Here is a 19458-nt window from a genome sequence, read left to right on the forward strand (position 1 = left end):
TCATTTTTCTCCTCTCACAGTTCTTTCTCTGTTGGGGTGGGAGAAGAACCAAATGCAAGAGTCCTGGGGGGCGGGCACACCAATCTCTCCCTGGAGGACACCCAGGAGCCTCTCTTCCACAGCGGCTCACGGCCAAGCAGACGGGATATTTAGCCACATTTTCTAGCTTCTCAGCTTCCCCGTGGAGCTCAACAGCACACCCATTTCCTCCTCCTGTCTGTGCACAGGGAGGGCGAGTTTCCATTTTCTCTCTCAAGTCCGTCTGCACAGACATGAGTCCTTTACACATGGGGCCCCTTGCCTCCTAGCCTCCCAGCAGACGCTTAATTGGGAGGAAGTGATTCTAAACATCTGGGGCACACATCTGAGAGCGGGCTTAAGACCACATGGAGCCTGGAGAAAATGGCAATACATGCAATTATGTCACTTCCTCGGCTGAGGGTGCTCAGGAGGGGGCAGCACAAAACAGCAGCAGGCATTTCTGGGGCATAGCCCAGGCCTGAGCTGGGGCAGAAGGGGGGCATCTGGAGACAGTGAGGCTAGGGCTAGAGGATGCAGGTGACTGCAGGGCAGAGCTGAGCTGCAGCCAGTGTGACCAATGGTTTGTGGGGCTGCAGTCCCAAAGGACAGGGGAGACAAAGGCAATGAAGGAGAGAGAAGGAAAGAGAGGGAGGGAGGAGGGAGGAGAGAAATGGGGAGGGAGAGAGTGGAAGAGAGAGAAAAAGACTGAAGAACAGAGGCAGAGGACTGTTTCACTCAGCTTACAGTGGTCTTCGGCTTCCAGGAAATGGAGCCTCCCCTGGCTGCCAGCCCACCAGGAGAGCAGCACTGTAGAGGCAGAGGGACCCAGTTCTTACCCGGCCCAGCTGAGACCCTGTGCATGGGCTTCACTTTTCTGAGCCTCAGTTTTCCTCTCTGGAAAAGGAAACAGAGCTCTCCCCTGTGGGCGGTTTTCAGAGTCAAGGGGCTCTCCTATGCAAAGCGATGGCAGACCAATGGCTATCCATGAATTATCCCTCATTTTTCCAATCCCATCTGGATGGGGGGCTTCCTGCTAGAAGTGGCTGGCCCCAGGAGGTCCCCCTTTTCTTTAGCTCCCCCACTTTGCTGATGTGGGTCCGTTGACTTTGTATTTTTCCCTGAGCACATCCAGGTCTGTGAGCTCCTTGAGGGCACAGACAGTCTAGGGTTACCTAAGTGCCAATCACCACATCTGCACATAAACAAGTGCCCATGCACCACGGCTGAAGGGGTGAATTAGTTTATCCTTTTCACCGAATTTCTCCTGTTATTATAATTATGTGCCTGTTTCAAAGGCTGACTCCTAATCCCCTGCCCCACCCCGCCCCCATTGCTCCCCTTCCCGAAGTAATTCCTGTTTCCTGCTAGAGACAATAGTGGCTCTTCATCTCAAACAGGTGAAACTAGGTCCTCTGGAATTATCTACAGGAGTCCAGCCCCAGGCATCGTTTCCCACCTGGCCAGCCTCAACAAGCCAGGAAATGTGCCTAGGAATATAATGAAGCAACTGTTAATAGCTTCTCAAAGAAAATCATTGGCCAGAGTTCCCAAGCCCTGGGGTCTGTTTCTCCTTGGGCCCAGAAATAGCAAGGGCAGCAGGCATGGCCTAAAGCAGGGGTGTCAAACTCATTTTCACCGGGGGCCACATCAGCCTCAAGGTTGCCTTTAAAGGGCCTAAGGTAACTACTCCTTAATTGTTAAGGAGTTGAAATTATATTCAGCCCTCGAAAGGCAATCTCTTTTGAGGCTGATGTGGCTCCTGGTGAAAATGAGTTTGGCACCCCTGGCCTAAGGTATGGCCTAGGTGGCCAAGCTTCCTTCTAGCCACCTGACTAGCCACCACCTTATCCCCAGTGGGGGGAATTACATTGTGCAGAGCTTCCACTGCAAAACACAAACACCTGGTTGCCTGGGCAGCACCTTGCCAGGGTGACGTGATCCAGATAGTCCCCTGAGAGGCAGCTGGGTTGCCACGGAAACAGAATTGCTGTCTCTTCAGCCAGACTTGGATTCTAGATGCACTGGACTCCAAGCTTGGAGAAGTGATTTGCATAAAGCCACACAGCCAGTAGGTCTCAGAGCCTGTATGATAAGGCAGGACTTAATAATCAGAATGATTATGTACAAAGCCCTTTTGAGATGCCAGGTTGTACTCATCATTTTGCAAGAGGCTGGAAGGCGTGGCCACAGTCACACATGGCATGGAAGTGATGGAGCTAAGTTGAGACTAGGTCAGCCTGATCCTGAGCTTGGGCCACTTTCCCCTACTGCCCCCATTCTGGCTTCCAGATCTTCATTGTGCATGTCCTGGGACCAGCCCTATCCTAGTGGACCTCCTGAGGGCCACTGAAATTGTGGAGGTCAGCAAAGCTGGGGGCCCGCAGTCTGAGACCCACAGTGTGCAGAAGAAGGAGCAAGTTGTTGGAGTTGGGGTGGGCCTTTCCGTCCTGGTCCACACCCTTCCTCCCTCAGTCTCTTGCTTCTTGCCCTCTCCTCTTCAGTCCCAGCCATGCCTAAAGCCATCGTTCAGAGCCATCTATTCACTCGTCCCTTGCCTTATTGCACAAAGGATTTGAGTTACTTTTGGCAGGTTAATAAACCTCTTTGTGGGTCAGTTTTCCAATCTATAAAATGGGTTGGCCGTTGTGTCAGTGCTGATGTTCATCACATATCCAGCATATGCCTAACATGGAGGTGGAGCTCAATAAACAGCACTTTAAATATTACTTTCTCTCTTGAAAGAATTTTGGGAAGGGTTGCTGGGAGACTTGGTGAGACAGAAACCCTCAAATTTCCTCAGCCCAAGGTATAGACAGGGTGCTGCTCACCCCATCCAGCCTCCCTCAGATCTCAGATCCCCACTCCTGCAGACCTCCTGCCTCCTTTTCTTGGGGGAAAGGAGACGTGCTCCAAACCCACGTGAGCCTCTGCTGTCTTGGACACCACCTTGGGCTTCTGGCCCAGGAGCCTCAGGAAGGGGCTGTGCCCTGCCTGAGTTAATAGGATCCTGCACATGTCCTGCTCACTTGGAGGTGAATGTGGTTGGTATTATGCTGGCTCTACCTACACGCACAGGTTCTCTATTTTCCAAACCTCAAGCCATGACACAGCATCAAGCTCAGGGCTTTTGGCTACCTTCATGTATGACAGGCATCCCAAGGAAGTCTGAATGCCAATAAGTGGGAAGGATTATTAACATATATATAGCACTTACTATGTACCAGGCCTCATTCTAGGCCTGTATATATGTTAATTCACTTATGTCTATGACATAGGTGTTATTAGTATTGCCTTTTATCAAATGAAGCAATTGTGGGGAAGAAGTTAAGTGACTTTTCCAAGGTCACACAGATGGCACGTGGAGGGCTGAGTGGGATTCACACCCAGGCAAGCTGCTCCAGAGTGCATGTTTTTAATGATCAGTACTACTCCTTTCTGTGAAATAGCTGAATGGTTTCTGGAAAATGTATTTGAAATTGGGGCCGGACTAGGAAATCACGGCAGTAACAGCTGAAGTGTACTGAATGCTTACTCTGTGCCAGGCTCAGCTACTCACCATCCACGGGACCATGAGTAAGGAGTGAGCTCAAAGATGGGTGGGTGTCTGACCTACCAACAAGGACAAATCATCATTAAATGCCGTACTTATGATCTCCACCTGCAAGCAATTCAGGTGTTCATGACAAGCTCTCTCGAGCCATTAACATGCCTTTCCCAGGACTTCATTTCAACCTGCTTGTTAAGGGGCAGCTTATGAGTTCAAGGTCAGATATTCTTGTTTGAATCACAATTCTCGCTCTTTGTAGCCAAGTGGCCTTGATCAAATTACTCGGTCTTCCTAAAACCTGGTTTCCTCATCTGTGATAAGGGGAGACATGGATCTGGGACCATCATGTGGGGTACATGAGTGCATGGATGCTCCACACAGCGCCTGGTACCAAAAAAAAATGCTGATAAATATTTGCTATCATCGTCAGACTTTTTCCTAAGCCAGATGCCCTGGCCCTGTAAGTCTAAATAGGCAAGACTGATGATACCTGCACCGTCGTGAATTCCTGTCTGTCTGTCTAACCCAGAAGGTATTTACAAGGCTGTGGCTTGCAGTGCTTGCTTAAAAAGTTCCAGAATCACCACACCCACTCTCTGCCAAGGCCCTGCTCCATTTCACTCTCACGCCCTTGAATCCCATGAAATCCCTCCTCTGGGGGTGAGAATGCTAAGCTTCATCTTAAAACCAAAGCTCTGGCTTCCTTAATCCTCTTACCTGGCTCTTTGCTCTGCAGAATTAATTGCTGCCGATGGCTTTATTAACTTCTCAGGGGCAGCATGGCATCTGCAAAGCACCCTGGGTTAGAGAGGACTGTTTTGGCTGGACCTCTGTCCCGGAGGAACCTTTGGGCTGGGTGGCCAAAGTAACACTCTGGCTGCAGGGTGACAACCTGGGTGCCAGTATGGTGATAACCCTGTGGCCTTACATCTCCCCAGAGGCTGTCAGCTCCTGGGGCAGACCTGCAGAGAAGCAGGGAAAGCCAGAGTCCTGGTCCCACTTCTACCTCTCCTGGGGCCACCACCCCAGCCTCCAGAGCCTCAGTCTCCTCCTCTTTAAATGGGAATCAGCTTGCCTTGGAGATCTCAGGAGTCTGGACAAGGAAGGCCATGTGAAGGGCTGTGCTGTGTGGAGGCTGACTGTCATTTCTCCCCCACAGAATGGGGGCCTTCGTTGATTTTAAACCCTGAGAGTAGCAACTGTGTGTGGCGTGCTTATAGCCCCTGTGCAAGCATGGAATCAGCCTTGCCCAAGGCACTAATCATTTTTTGCCTTAAGAATTCCTTTTTAATATACATTTTTTTATTTCGAGAGGCATTCTTATGGCTGTGACCTCATCATTCTTCCTGCTGCTGTGAAGGTAGAGAATAGATTTGGTGCGTTGGACCATGGAAGAAAGTGATGTTGGGCAGGGCATGGCCTGCACAGGGGGATGGAGGTGGAGGGTGGCCCCCAGGCCCTCACGGCCTCATCAGTTCAGTCCTCTTTGAGTGAGGCACCCTCAGGTGTGGGCTAGGGGATGTGGCCTCCGACATGGCATGGGTGGTCGTGGGACCTGGTGAGAAAACCACTGCCACCTCAGCTCTCTTCCCATGTCTGGGATGCTGCTATTTCAAGGAGGGGAGTCTCAGTCTCTTGCAGCCCCATCACCCCTTTAACTGGAGGAAAGCTAGTCCAGGCCGTAGCTGTGGAACAGGCACCTGGAACTCCACCTTGTACAGGGTGGTCTCTATTGTGTTTGTTTTGACAGTTTCTAAATGTGGCAAGGGAGACTGGTCTGCCAGTCATGGTAGTGATGTAATATATAGAGTTCCTTTTTAAAATTCCCATCTTGAAGTCAAAATGAGTGTGTAACAATACGAAGAATATGATCACACTATCAGCAGGAAAATGGCAGGATAAGGAGGATGGGAGGCAAATGCCTGCTGTGGATGGGGATGGGGGTGGGGGAGCAACTCCTTGCTGGCCCCGAGGGCTTCATTGTGCTCTCTGTTAACTGTGTGTGTGTTGTGCCTCTTCAGGTGTCTTAGCTGAGGCAAGTATGATAGGCGCATCCATGCCCCAACCCCAAGCAGCCCTCAACTAATTCTGGGTGGCAGATGCTGGACAAATACCTCCTGGTCCTTGCCTCTCAGGCTCACTGAGGAGGACATGTTCCACTTGATCTCCCAGAGCTCCTTGCAGGTGCTCACAGCAGGTATTATTTAGCAAGACACCTTTCCTCAATCTCCTTCCCTTCCCCGTCTCACTTCCCTGCCCCTCCACCAGTGTTTTCTGGGATCCTCCTAAATAAATCATTTGCACTGGAATCTTTACTGCAGGGTCTGCATTGGGGGGAACCCAAATTCAGACATATCACTTCAGCAGCCTTGCCTTTCCCTACCATGTGCCTCATTAATCTCTCCCCATCCCTCAAAGACCCCTGTCCCAATCATGTGACCAAGGGTGAGGGGTCCCGGGCTCCAGGTAAGAGAAGCAGCCTCAGTTTGAGAGGGTTCTGCCCTGCCTGTCAGGGTCCTGGCCCCCAACCCAACCTCAGCCTGGCCATGGGCTGAGGCCTGACTCTCCCATTATTTTCGTTTTGGACAGGCCTGGAAAGCAGATATCCACTAGCTGGGCCTCGGGCAGCAATGTCCCTGCACAGCTGGGCTATGTGGGGGAGCCAACGATGAGGTAATCCTGCAGAAGACAGGGAGACAGGAAGAGCAGCCTCCCTAACAGCAGAGGCCTGCCCTCTGGGGCTCTCCATGCACCAGAGAGGGCTGAGCTGGGAAAACTGCTGAGCCGGCCTGGAGGCAAGGGCACTCTGGCCTCACCCCACCCTGTCAACTCCCGCCAGACACCAAAAGAACCCACAGTGACCTTCACTGCTTCTGCTTAAAAACAGATCTGTGCTCCCTGAAGAAAATGTGGGAGATGAAGTCACTGCACCTGACCCAGAGAGATTCATTATTTATAAGTTGACATTTCATATATTCCCTCTACTTTCTGTTTCCTATACCTAAATAAATATATGTTTTATATGTATCTGTACCTGATTGAGGTCATACTGAATCTTCTAGGAAAATTAATGTCATAAGCATTTCTTGGGAACGCATGTTTTCTATGGAGGTGGAGTGGCCACTGAAATACTCAGCAACCTCTTCCGGGGCCTAGAAGCTATTTCTAAATATGCCCTCTGTCATTCTTCCATGGCACTGTGCCCTCCTCACTGTTAAATGCTAGACACCCCAGGGACCATCGTACCACCCCTTCCCCCAATTCCTTAGCCTGGGAATGATGTGTCCACAAACCCTCTGTCACGTTCTTGTTCTCCAAGAGCAGAGTGAGGCCATTGGATCCCAGGCCTCAGCCCTCAGGAAGCTGGAGGAGGGGGGTGGAGCCAGGGGCTACTGGCCCAGGGCCACCTACCCCACCTGCTCACTCAGGGTCACTCAGAAGGGGGAAGGCCCTGTGCTCCAGAACTTACCATCTAGAGGTCTAAGTCCTGCCTCCAGCCCCGGAAGCCATGCGACCTGAGTCTGACTCTTCCCTGTCTGGAGCCTCGGTTTCCTTCTCTATAAAACAGCCATGCTGTTAAGAGCCACAGTGGCCTCTCCAACAGTACTGAACTGGCAGGCGGTGAGGACATGAACAGGTCTCATCTATTACATGGAGCTGAATGTGAGTCGGTTCCCAGGGCCTGATGATGAAATCCAGAGTCCTTTCCTGAGCAGACCTGACCTCAGTGCAGAGGCCAGAAGAGGAGGAAGGAAGGCAAGTCCCCTTCCCTCAGCTCTGCTGAGCTCCCATGAGTGGGTGGGGGCTGGTGTGCAGGAGGAGTTCCTGGCCTTGACAAGGCAACCAACCAGGTGGCCTGGCATTTCAACGGAGAGGACCTGCCTGCCCACTGTCTCTGGGGGAGCCGCCAGGCGTTAACAAATCTCCTGCACCCACCAATCCTGCCTGCTCACTGGGCAGCTGCAAGCCGTTTTTCACGCAGAGCTGCGCACAGCTTTGTCTTAGGGAGACAGATCTGGCAGGGTGTCCCTGAATGAGGCCGTTCGTCCTCCCCAGTGATGGTGATGGGAAGGTGGCTGGCTATATGCTATGGGACGGGCAGAGGCAGAGGGGGCAGAGAGAGGCCATGGGGGGCATGTGAAGGTGGAAATAGGAGAGGCCAGGAATGCCCCCACCACTGTGGGGATCTGAAAGCTCCCATTCAGCCAGGTGGGAACAAGAAGGATTGTTTCCAAAGACAGAGGGATATGGTTTATGACCTGCCTTCTCCTGCTTGAGGAGGCCTGGGGAGGGGTGGTGAAATGATCTGGGTGGTACCTGATGCCCGTGTCCCACCCCAGCACTCTGAGGGAGGTGGGCAGGGTCTGTCTCTGAGCCCTGGGACTGCTGCACGTGTTGCTGTAGAAGCCCCCTGGGGCTGAGAGCTGCAAAGATGGACAGAGCCCTCCCTGAGCCCCTTCTGCCTGGTACCCAGACCAGGAAGAACAAGGCAGGAGCTCCATCACATCCCTGATTCTTCACCTCCCTGGCTGGCTAGGGGCCCAGGGCATGTCTCAGTCCCCTTCCCAGGGCCTGGGGTCACCTACTCTAGGGGCTGTTAGCACAACAGAGAAACCAGACCAAGCTGATGTTGGTCAACACAAAGCAAGTGATCCACTTATTTCGGGCTTCCTCTCCTGGTCCCTGGGGCTCAGGCTGCTGTGTTGGGATGTGAAGGCGTACTTACAATAGAGATCAGAAACACACATGTCCACAGGGCCCAGGGCATTTCCAACTGTGGGAAATGCTCAGGTGTGAGACAGCTGGAGCAGGGGGTATGGGAGAGAGCACAGCACTCGTCCAAGAGTTCAGCCACCACCCAGTCAGTTGTGGGTTCAAGGTTTCCATTGAAAAGAAGCCAGGCATGTATCTTGACAGTGCAGTCTTCCAAAGAGCAAATGCTGGCAGCTAATCTGCACTTTAAAAACCAGCAAGTAGTTGGACCTCAGATGTCCACATGCTACATCCAGCCCATGGTGGGTGATTGACAACCACCCTCTCCTAAGGAAGGCTGGTCTCCTCTTCCTCAGAGGTTTCAGGGACTTCCTCTTTCAGCTCCGACCTGTCTCCTGAGTTCTCTGGTCTCTTCTCCAGATGCCTACAGGTCACCTCTCCCAGGATGTCCCTGGGACACCCTGGTACCTCCCATACCTGCTACTCTCTCCATGTTTTCCACTCTGCTGACAGCCCCATGCCTCTCAACTCCTAGAAGACACCCTGGAGCCATCACTGACCTGCCTCAGGGAGAAAAGAGGGGCATGAGGACAACCCCAGGCACCCCAGGCTCTTGTCTGGGCTCTGCCCTGTCTTGCTGAAACATGTGGCAGGCCCCTCCCTGTTCTCTGGACACAGGGCTCCCCATCCCTTGGGTTCTAGCATTTCCTATTCTATTATTTTTACATGCTGCTGGGCTGCTTACAGAGGTTAGCTGAGGGGACACAGAGGCATTCAAGTGTGGACAGTAGCTCAGAGGCATACAGAGGGCTCTTAGGGACCTTGGACATAGCGACTGCCTGGTGCTTGGTGCCCACATAGCCAGGAGGCATCAGCCTGCTCAGTGCTGAAGAGCCTGACATTTCAGTGCTGCCTGCCAAGTTGCTGTGGGCCAGTGTACAGCGGCGGTGGGGGTGGGTGGGCATGCCGGGGTCCTGGAGACAAGGCAGATGACCTTCTGTACCAAGGCAGAGGAGAGAGCAGTTTGACCCCCAAGGACATTCCCAATGAGGAGGCTCCTGCCCGCCGCATGTGCGCGTGCTGCCGTGTGCGAGCATCAGGCTAAAGGCTGCACCAGAACAAAGAGCTGGGGGCTGGGTATCTGAGGGGCCCACGTGGAGACGCCTGACTTGGCGGTTTGCTGCAGTGTCTGCTCTGCACTCTCTTTGCGCGCGCTCTCTCTCTCTCTCTCTCTCTCTCTCTCACACACACACACACACACACACACACACACACACACACACGGAAGAGCACTGCCCCCAGGCCTGAGCTCCTGCTCCAGAGCCCACCAATGCTGGAGAGCAAAGCCCAGCCCAGCTTACCACCATCTCTCCTGACAATGCACTGCTCCTTACTGTATGATCTCATCCCACCAGCCCTCATCTGGCCCCAGCCTGGCCTCCTAACAAGAGAGACAGACAGGGAGATGCAGCAGGAGCAGAGGTGGGGAGGCAAGGGTAGAGAAGGGAAGAGACAGACACATACACACACACAGACATGCACACAAGCCCCCCAGTGAATCCCCCAGACATACTCACCATGACACACACAGACATGCATGCACACATACATGGAGAAGAAAGTCAGAGAGGCAGCAGGGAAGGGAAGTACACAGAGAGAGAGAGCCCAGACAGAGACTGAAAGACCGGAGGGCGGGCAGGCAGCATGGGCTAGCTGCAAGAGCACTGAGGACAGAGAATGTTTTAGAACTGCAGAGGCCTGTCTGAGAGAGGCCTGAGCAGGCCCAGCCGTGGTCAATGTGGCCACTACAAACACACACTGGAGGCCACAGGGACTCCCACAGCTGTACCCAGAGGTGGGTTACGGCAGGTCATGCACCCACTGAGCCTCAGGGAAAGGGAGCAGAGGGAAGCTGTGTGATAACAGGCAAGTCACAAGACTTCTCTGAGCTTCAATTTCCTTATCCAGAAATGTAGATAACACCCCGTGACTCACAAAGCTGGGTACTGCAGCAAGATATAGGAGAGCACATAGCACGTACCAAGAGGAGTATGCAAGACACATGAGGGAGGGGCTGCATGGGGCCCTGGGCCTCCCCTCCCTCACTGGGGAAAAGCTGGGTTTTCCTTCTGGGAGAGCCTACTTTCCTGTTTACCCCTGACCCTCTGGTCATGCTTTCCTGTCTTGGTTTTGCCTCTTACCTATCCTTTAGATTCATCCTTTTGTCTCCACTCATCTCCACAGGAAGTGGAGCCTTCCTGGTTCAGGCATCAGCATCCTCATCCTAATGTCCATAGCAATCTTCCAACCAGCTCCCTCCATCGACATTGTCTCCTACCCCGCCCCTGCAATCTGTTCTTTTGTAGCTGAAACAGTCTTTGCAAAATGAGAATTTAGCCATGTTCTCATTACTTTTAGGACCAAGACATAACCCTCAAGACAGGTCCCATGGGTCTAACTGCTGCTGACACCTGCTTCTGGCTTCTGGAACCACTGCCCTTCTTTTAGTTCTTCCGAAAGCCATGCTTCCTTCTACCTCAGGCCCTTTGCACAGGCTGTTCCCCTTACCTGGGAAGCAGCTCTTCCTCCCTTTCTTCACCTATTCAACTCTTACTCAGCCCTCCCCAACCCCTAGTGGTCTCATGGCATCCCTGAATTTTCTTTTATGGCACTAATCATACACACACACAAATGCACACACATGCACACCTATGATTATCTGATCACCGTTTTTCTCTCTCTCTAGACCAGGGGTCAGAAAACTATACCCTATACCTACTTTCATACAAAAGGTTTTATTGGGACTAGCTCACTCATTTTTTTTTTATGTATTCTCTATGGCTACTTTCATAGGGACTGCAAGGCCTAAACTGTTTACCATCAGCCCTTCACAGAAATCATTTGCCAACCTCTGCTCCAGACTACAGGTTTCCCAAGGTGGGACCATGTTTTTTTTCTCATGGTAACCCAGCCCTAGCCAGATGCCTGCACATAGCAGGTGCTTAACAGAGACATGGATGTATATGCTTCTTGGATAAGTAGCAATTTTTACCTTGTCAAAGTTACATTGGCTCAAGTTAATATTAAAACTGCAGAATCCGCCCTGGCTGGTGTAGCTCAGTGGATTGAGCGCGGGCTGCGAACCAAAGTGTCGCAGGTTCGATTCCCAGTCAGGCCACATACATGGGTTGCAGGCCACAGCCCCCAGCAACCGCACATTGATGTTTCTCTCTGTCTCTCTTTCTCCCTCCCTTCCCTCTCTAAAAATAAATAAAATCTTTAAAAAACCCCCTGCAGAATCCATCAGGAATAGACATCACTTATGAGATTCCAAGACTACATTCTGGCAAGCAGTTCAATACAATGATGATATTTCAACCCAGCCTGGCACGTCAAGCATCCCACAGAAGCTACTGGCTGATGAGACCTTGAAGCACCTTTTAGGAGTGGCCCACAGCTGCTGTGTGCAGGCTGCGGCCTGGGAGGGACACACCCACATTCAAGAGAGTAGGACTTAAGAAAAACACACTAAATGTTTTCATTAAGGCTCTTTCTATACATACTCCAAAGAACTGATTGATAAATTCAGAGGAAATGTCTATTTTATTGTTATATGGAGGAAATACTTGAGTTTTTTTTTTCAAAGAATTGTTGTGACTTGATTAGAATGTTAACAACATTTACATACTGTGCTTGGCACTGTCCCTATTTCTAGAGCTTACAGTGATCCCTACCAGGTAGGTCACATCATCATTCCTGCCTTCTAGGGAGATAAACTGAGGCTCAGAGACTGCATGCTCAGCAAGTGACAGGGCTGGGTCATGACAGGTCTGTTGGAGTTTTTGAAGCTTACATTGCACACCCTGCTTTGTTCACCAGGATGGTGGAAAATGTACAATATCTACCTAGTGGGCTTAAAGCCCACACAGGCAGGAAGTGGCCTGGCTCCTCCCACACCCTCTGTTTAATATGGTACCATTCGACAACAAAGTTGCAATGAAGAATACTATGCAGAGAGCAGGTTGTCAGAATCCTGCATGTGCTGGTTTGTTTTTATTTTAATTTGTGTTTTACTTTAAATGACAAATTTTTGAATGAATACAGTGCAGTGTCAGAGTAAAGAATGCTGACTCTGGAGTACAGGCCTGGACTTAAATCCAAGCTCTGCCACTTTGCTGCTGTGTGACCTGGGGAAATCTCTTCAGTGTTTCTAAGCCTCAGTTTCTTCATCTATAAAATGGGAATGATCTTAGTGCTTATGCCCAGGGGTCACTGTGATGAAGGAAGATAATGTTGCTGGGGTGGCCCTGAAGTGCCCTTGAAGGTAAGAACAATTGTTGAAGATGGGCTGAGCCCTACCCATGGGCTCTGAAGCCCGGTGGGTGAGCTGCTGCTCCTGGAGGCTCACACCACACTTGGACAAACCCAGGCATCAGCCAACAGTCATGGCAAAGAGCCCTGGGTTAGAATCCCATTCCCCTCCCACCTCCCGATGATCCCCGTGGACCCCCCAGAGGTCACCTACCAGCAGACTTTGGAGTGAACTTGTCTCGGTTCGCAGCACACACAGCCAGCAATCTGTAGCCGAGGTCCAGGTCGAACCCTTGCTGAGCTGCCACCCGACTGACCACCTGCCAACAAGAAGGGGAGGAAGAGCAGGGGTGAGTCACTGCCTATCCAGGCCTCTGAGCCCAGAGAGCAGATATGCCCATTTTATGGGTGAGGTGGGCAGGCTAAGGCAGGTCCCCAAGACCAAGCAGAGCTGGGACTCAAAGTGTGCCTCATTCAGTCACTCAGTAAACATGGACCAGCACCTCCTCTGTGCCAGGCTCTGGGATCCCAGCCTCCATAGTCAGGTGTTGCCAGGCTGGTGGTAGGCCTGACCCCAAAGCCCAGGCCCCACTGCTTTTGAGAGCTCAAATTTGGCCACATTCTGGCAGTTGGCTGGGGATGCTGTACATGTTCTGTTCCAGGTGATTTCTCCACAATTTAGTTGTAATTCCAGATTGGTCCTGGGAGAAGGTTACTGTGGCTTCCATTCACTCCTCCGGCATCTTGCCTCTCTTTACTGTACATGTTCTGGATGCCCCAGATGAGGGTCTCTGCTCCCCCAGTGCAGGTCTCAGACTCACTTCCTAGTCCCTGGACTCCAGGAGGTCTCCCATGCCTACTACCTCTCTGCCATCCATCACAGGTCTCCTGCACCCACCACCGTGGGGTGCTTTCTACCATCACTAATCCAAGCAATGACCCTACCCAGAGCACTGACCTCCCCAACCCCAGTCTAAATCTGTACACAAGGAGAAACACTGACTTAGGACACTTGGATCCCATGGAGCTTCAGCTTGGAGTTGCCCAAATGCTAAGCCTTACCAGATGGACACACCTAACAGTCATTGCTCAGCACGGGCCAGGCACCCTTGTAGCCCCTCAGACCCCAGCCCAGTAACTGTAGAGTTCTCATGGTTGGCCTGGGGTCTGTCTCCAGTGCCAAGCACCAGCCCGGCACACAGGTGGCTTCCATAAGAGCGCCGGCAAAAGTTCGCCAATAGCTGTGTAGCTGGAGCCTGGAGGTTCCATCCATCTCCTTGTGAACCTCAGAAGTATGAGCCTGAAGAGGGAGAGGCGAGGGCCAAGGAGGGCTGGCAGTGCCCCGGGAGAGCAGTGCGGGATGGGGTGCTCCAGGGGCCCCGTGAATGGCTCCACAGGCTCATGCCCATCAGGCTTCACTCCCTCCCAGCCCAACCCCAGGTGTCCCACGACTGCCAGCTTGCTCCCTCCTGCCCGCCTTCCTCATTAACAGCAGGCAAATTAGGTTTCCCCATTAAGCAGGAAGGACCTGGGAAAATGGAGTTGTTTCAGGAAGCAGCTGGGGCGGCTATGGCTGACTGGGAAAGGAGTACTCCCAGATGTGGGGCTGGTTCTCTCGAGAAAGGGAAGACTCCATTCTCAAGCCCCTAGAGACTACCTGTTCCAGAGGCACTGCAGGCCCTCAGAAAGCCTCAGGGCGCCATGCTGGGCCTGGCCCCTGTAGCCTGTAGAATAGTTCCCCATAATCTGCTTTATATTTAGGGGTTCATTACAAGGGCTCTAGGGCTAAACAGGGTGGGAAAACCACTAATCTCGGCTGATCCTTCCATTTAAAAAATGCAGTATTTTTTAATACTTGGGAAACACTCGAGGGAACACAGAGGGAAATACTTGAGAGTTCATAGTGAATTGGAGAGGAGCCAGTAGATCCCCCTTCCCAGGACCACCTCAGCCTCTTGGAATGAGCCCTGCCTCCCCACCCCCATCTCCTGGAAACCCCCCTGTGTAGGGGGGAAGAATGGCTTTCTCAGGTTAGAATGTTTGCTCAGCCTTTCTGCTACAAACAGAAACCCCTGACACAAAAGTCTTCTGTCCCCCCAGGCCTCTTTCCCACGGGCTCTATTTGCCCCTGTACTGTGGTGCTTACTCCACCCCACCCCCAAACCATGTTCCAGTGACTCTGGGCCACCCCAGGGTATGGGGGGTCCTCACTGTTAGTCTCACTGTTCAAGCAGAAAAACAAATATGGCAGACAGACAGTCCATAGAGCAGAGAGAAGGGTTCTGGAAGGTGCCTTCCAGCACAGATGTTGACTATGGTACCCTCATTCTTTGGTAGGAGAGCCTGGGGTAGGTGCAAGTGAGCACGGACAGTACACACAGACAGTTTGGAATGGTGCATCAGTGAGGCTTCTGTCTGGGGGGGACATCAACACGTGTGAGTAGTGCAGTGAGGAAGCTGGCTCCCAGGTACTGAGGGCTAGGTAAACGTTCCGTAAGCAGTGAAGCACCGAACTCTTACAACAGCTCCAGGAGAGGGTATTTCATGGATGAGGAAACCGAGGATAAGTAACAACCCAAGGTTCCAAAGCCTGTCTATGAGAGGGCCAGAATGTGATCCCAGGCAGCCAGGCCACAAGGTCTGGGCTCTTTCCATGAGAGGGCCTCTTCTACAGCCCATAGAGGGTTAAGGCCATAACTCCCAACTTGCCTGGGAACCCTCAAGCCCTAGGACGAGGGCAGAAAGGTAAAGGTCCCACAGTTTGGCCAATACTGGCTAATTCTGTTGCTCTGGTTTAAACAAAACAAAACAAGACAAAACAAAACAAAACACCTAGCTAAACTGAGCAAGAAGGGCCTGGTGCTGGTACAAGGCCTGTCCTGCAGGCCTGGGCTGGGCCCTTCAGAGGAGCAGGGAGTGTCTATCACTAAGTCCCCTGAGCCTCAGCATTTATTATAGAAGGGCCATTGGCTCCAACAGCCTCCTTTGACTGAAAAGGATGCTGAAGTTCAGAGAAGGAAGTACCTTGCTGAAAGTCATACAACACAGGTGTGGCCAAGTGGGCTAAGCTGGACCCCGTGACTAGTGCCTCATGTGAACTACTTGCTTCTTCTGGCCCAGCCTGAGGACCCCCAGGAAAGTCCTGTGAGGTGGGCTCAGCTGAGCAGCTTGTTGTGTTTCAGAGAGGCCTGCTCCCACTGAAATGGGCAGGACCCTGAGGGTCCTGTAGGGGAGAAAGACCCTTCTTCCTAAAGGCTGGCTTCGTCACTGCTGCCCTCTGCTGGCTACCCAAGCCCAGCCTGCTGGCCCAGCCCAGGAGGTGCTCCTCAGACTGACTGCTTGAGACCTGGGCCCTGGTGCTGAGGGGGACCTACAGGTCAGGAAACGCGGCTGCTCCAGCCACAGAGAGGGAAACTGAAACCCAGACGGAGGGGGGTGGGGTGTGCTCAAGGTCACGTGGCAAGTACATTAATCCCGTAAAGGGAGAGCATTGCTTTGAAAAGTCGTGAGCCTTCTGGCCAGGAAGCAGGACAGGCTGTCTGGGAGATATTAGAGGAGAAGGGATTTCTGCTCTGGGGGCAGGGGTGGGGGTGGAGGCGGGGGTGGGGGAGGAGGCTGGACCCACAGCCCTTTCTGACTCTAACAGTCAGGGGGAAGTGGAGGCATGTTGGGCCTGTGTCCTGCTCCTGCTGCACTCCATGCCATGCAACCTAAGGCCAAGTTACTTAACCTCTCTGAACCTCAGGTTCCTCTCCTATAATGGGTTGAGGATATCTTCCATGTCCAGGTTTCTGTGTAACAGGCTCTGATCATCCATTGTCCCAGTTCTGGTTTTATCTTGACCAGAGCAAAGCCCTCATGGGCATCAAAGCCGTCAAAGCATCTCAGGGCAAAGCCCTCATTTCCCACTTTGCTACCATTCTCAACATGGCCAGGATGCTGCTGCTTCACTCAAGTGATTTAACCTCTCTGGACCTCAGTGTCCTCGTACGTGAAATGGGTACAAAATGCCGTCCTTGCATGGGTGAGAGCCAGGACTGGGCACACAGTCCTGTATGTGAACACAGCACACATAAATGCTGTATGTGAACGTACGCCCAGGGCTTCAGCAGGGAAGGCTTTGCAGCTGTGGCAAGCTCCTCACTGGAGAGATGAGGTGCCTGTTGATGTGCTAACTGGTCTCTGTTTCCCTCTTCCACCTCCTACCTGCCTCATCTCTTCCATGCTCCAGCCACCTGAGACTTCTCCTGGGGGTGGTCAGTGGTACCAGCCTGGGACTATATATAATAAGCTGCTGTCCATCTCTCAGTTGCCTTGTTTGTAAAACAGGAGTGATGATCCCTTCTCTGCCAGCCTTGAAGGGTCTGCATAAGGATGCAAGGGGACAGTGCCCAGGAAAGTGCCTTGGGCACTGAGTGTCTTCTATGACCCTCCACCCCACATTTTTCTGCCACTGGTCCTGCTGAGCTCCAAGGGCAGTCAGATTCATTCTCTGCAGCTGTGGCTGGTGGACCAAGGGCTCTTTTTTAACTAAGCAGCAGACCAGAGGGGTGGCAGGCAAAGCTGGCTGTTCAACCAAGCATATGCCTTAAGCTACAGTGCAACGAGGAGAGGCCCAGAAGAGCTGGCACTGTGTCTTTGTCCATAGTTTTCCCTGCCTGGGGAGCCACAGCCTTTCCCCTGTCCCATCAGACCCTACAGGGTCCTCCCTGGACTTCCTCCTCCAGGAAGCCCTCCGCAATCCCTTCTTCCTGACCTCTAAAGATGCTCCTCTTTCAGAGGTCCTATCATCATACAAATCTCATCACTCATCTGCTTAAGACTTTTAAGGGCTCCTCATTGACCTTCTACCCAAACCCTGAAGGCCCTGTGTTAGCTGCTTTCTGCTTCCCTCTTTACCCTCATTTCATATCCCTCTCCCTTTCCTCTGCTCTGTTCCTTGAACAAATCAAGTCTCAGGGCTTTGCACTAGCGTTTCCCTCTGCCTGAAGGACCCTTCCCTCTCATCCTTAGCTGACTCCTTGCCATTCTGGTCTCAGCTGGAGGTGCTACTTCCTCAGAAGACTTTTCCTGATCACCACCCTGCCCCCTCTCAAGGGGTGTATGTCCTTACTTACCCTTGTATGTGCTTTGTGTGAGCTTCCCCACTGGAAAGTAAGCTGCTTGAGAGAGGCCTATTGTACTCACCACACTCTCCCTTGGTGCCCAGCACAAGGCCTGGCCCACTGCAGGGACTCGATGAATGTTCACTGAGTGAATGGCTGAATGACAGAGCCAGTTACTGGCCATCTCCTGCCCACCTCCCAGTCCAGTCCGGTCAGGCCCGTAGTCTGATTCAACCTCAAGCCCCCACATCCTAGGCAGGGCCAGGCTTGGGGCAGGGTCCTGGGAAAACATGGCAGCCTGCTTGGCTACGAGTTATGGGTGATCCCTACCTTCTCCTTCACTTCTGGTTTGCCTGCAGCTGGGGTGGGAGTGAAGGGGCCTCTGGTAACATCTGTCCCTGACCACAGGGTTTAGTCTGAACCAGGATCCCCAAAAAGAGGATTCAGGGACCTGGGGAGGGATAGCCCAGTGGGCTAAAGGATGAGAAGGGCTGGGAAATGCAGGTGGCTGCCTGATTTGGCCTGGCGTTCCCTATGGGGGCCAGATGGTATCAGCTTTGGACAAACAGAGGAGTCTGGGAGCGTCTTGGCTGTATCCCTGCCTGGCATCCCTAATGGCCAGGAGCATCCGTTCTAGAGGCAGATGGGTCTCAGTTTGAATCCCAGGTCTACTTCTCATGGGCTGTGGAACCTTGGGAAGTCAGTCATAGTCTCAGTTTCCTCCTCTATAAAGTGGGGAAGGTGGCAGGACCAGCTGCATAAAGTGGGTATGAGGATTCAGCAAGGAGGTGTGTCCAGTGGGCCAAGCTCAGCATCAGGCACAGAAGAGATGTTTGTTAATGATGGTCCTTGTTATTGTTGCTATTCCTTTCACTCCATGCCAGGGATGTCCTGGGCCTTTAGCTTCCTTCCTTTCTGCAGCTTTAGAGGAAACATGGTGCCCTCTGTCTTTACCCGTTGCTTCTGCCTGGCCAGGCATCCATATTGGTCTCTCCTGTCCTACAGCAATCTGTTTACCACATTCTCTTCAGAGCTGACTCAGGGCCCTCCGAGCAGCTGCCCTCTCACAATTACTGATACAGGTCATGTGGCTGGGGACATTTACAAGCTTCGGGCTCCTTCCCTGTGGCTGGCTGTCAGCTGGCAAGCTCTTAAACTTGGCATATTGTGCCACCAGCTCTGGGCCTGGCCTCTGTTGCACTTGTATCTTAGATCTTTACCAAGCTGAGTGAATTTCAGTTCTCTGGGTTCTGGTGTACATCTGGGCCTTTGCACATACCATTCCATGTGCAATGTTCCTAGAACACTGGCTATCCTCAGCTGCTTGTGCAGATGGAACGAACTCCTACAGATGTTTAAGTGACTCCTTTTCTCAGTTTTCTGTGACCTGCCCCATCTCCCAGGTAGTTCATGCTTCCTTTCTCTGTGCTGCCTCCACTCTGCACACGATTTTCTCAGCCACCTCTTTCTGTATCTGTCTCCCCTACTAAAGAGGAAATTGGGCTCAGCAGAGTCTTATTCATCATTGGTTTCATAGGACTTAGCACAGGGAATTGCACACGATAAATGAGGGATCAATCAGTGTTTATTTAGATAGGCAGATGGATATAATAGGAGCTCAATAAACGCTGATATGAATGGATAAGTGGATGGATAACCATAAAAAGAATTCAATAGATGTTTACCTAAGTGAATAAACAAATGGGTAGATGGCTGCAAACCCTTCAAAAATCTCTCTGCTTTGCTTATGATGGAACATTT

The 19458-nt window shown here is 52.1% G+C and overlaps 1 protein-coding gene across 5 annotated transcripts in view; it reads right to left on the reverse strand.

The window, feature by feature from the left end:
* ZMIZ1 (zinc finger MIZ-type containing 1) overlaps window positions 1–19458 on the reverse strand; it is a 227258-nt gene that overhangs the window by 79636 nt on the left and 128164 nt on the right. For all 5 annotated transcript variants that reach the window (XM_045841873.1, XM_045841874.1, XM_045841875.1 and 2 more), the window contains exon 6: window positions 12807–12912. In XM_045841873.1, coding sequence (XP_045697829.1) covers window positions 12807–12912 — 106 coding nt within the window. The remainder of the gene's footprint in view (window positions 1–12806; window positions 12913–19458) is intronic.

This window comes from Phyllostomus hastatus, unplaced genomic scaffold (genome assembly GCF_019186645.2).
Source record: "Phyllostomus hastatus isolate PE091 unplaced genomic scaffold, TTU_PhHast_1.1 phas_contig_38, whole genome shotgun sequence".
In the NCBI taxonomy this organism is placed as follows: Eukaryota; Metazoa; Chordata; class Mammalia; order Chiroptera; family Phyllostomidae; genus Phyllostomus; species Phyllostomus hastatus.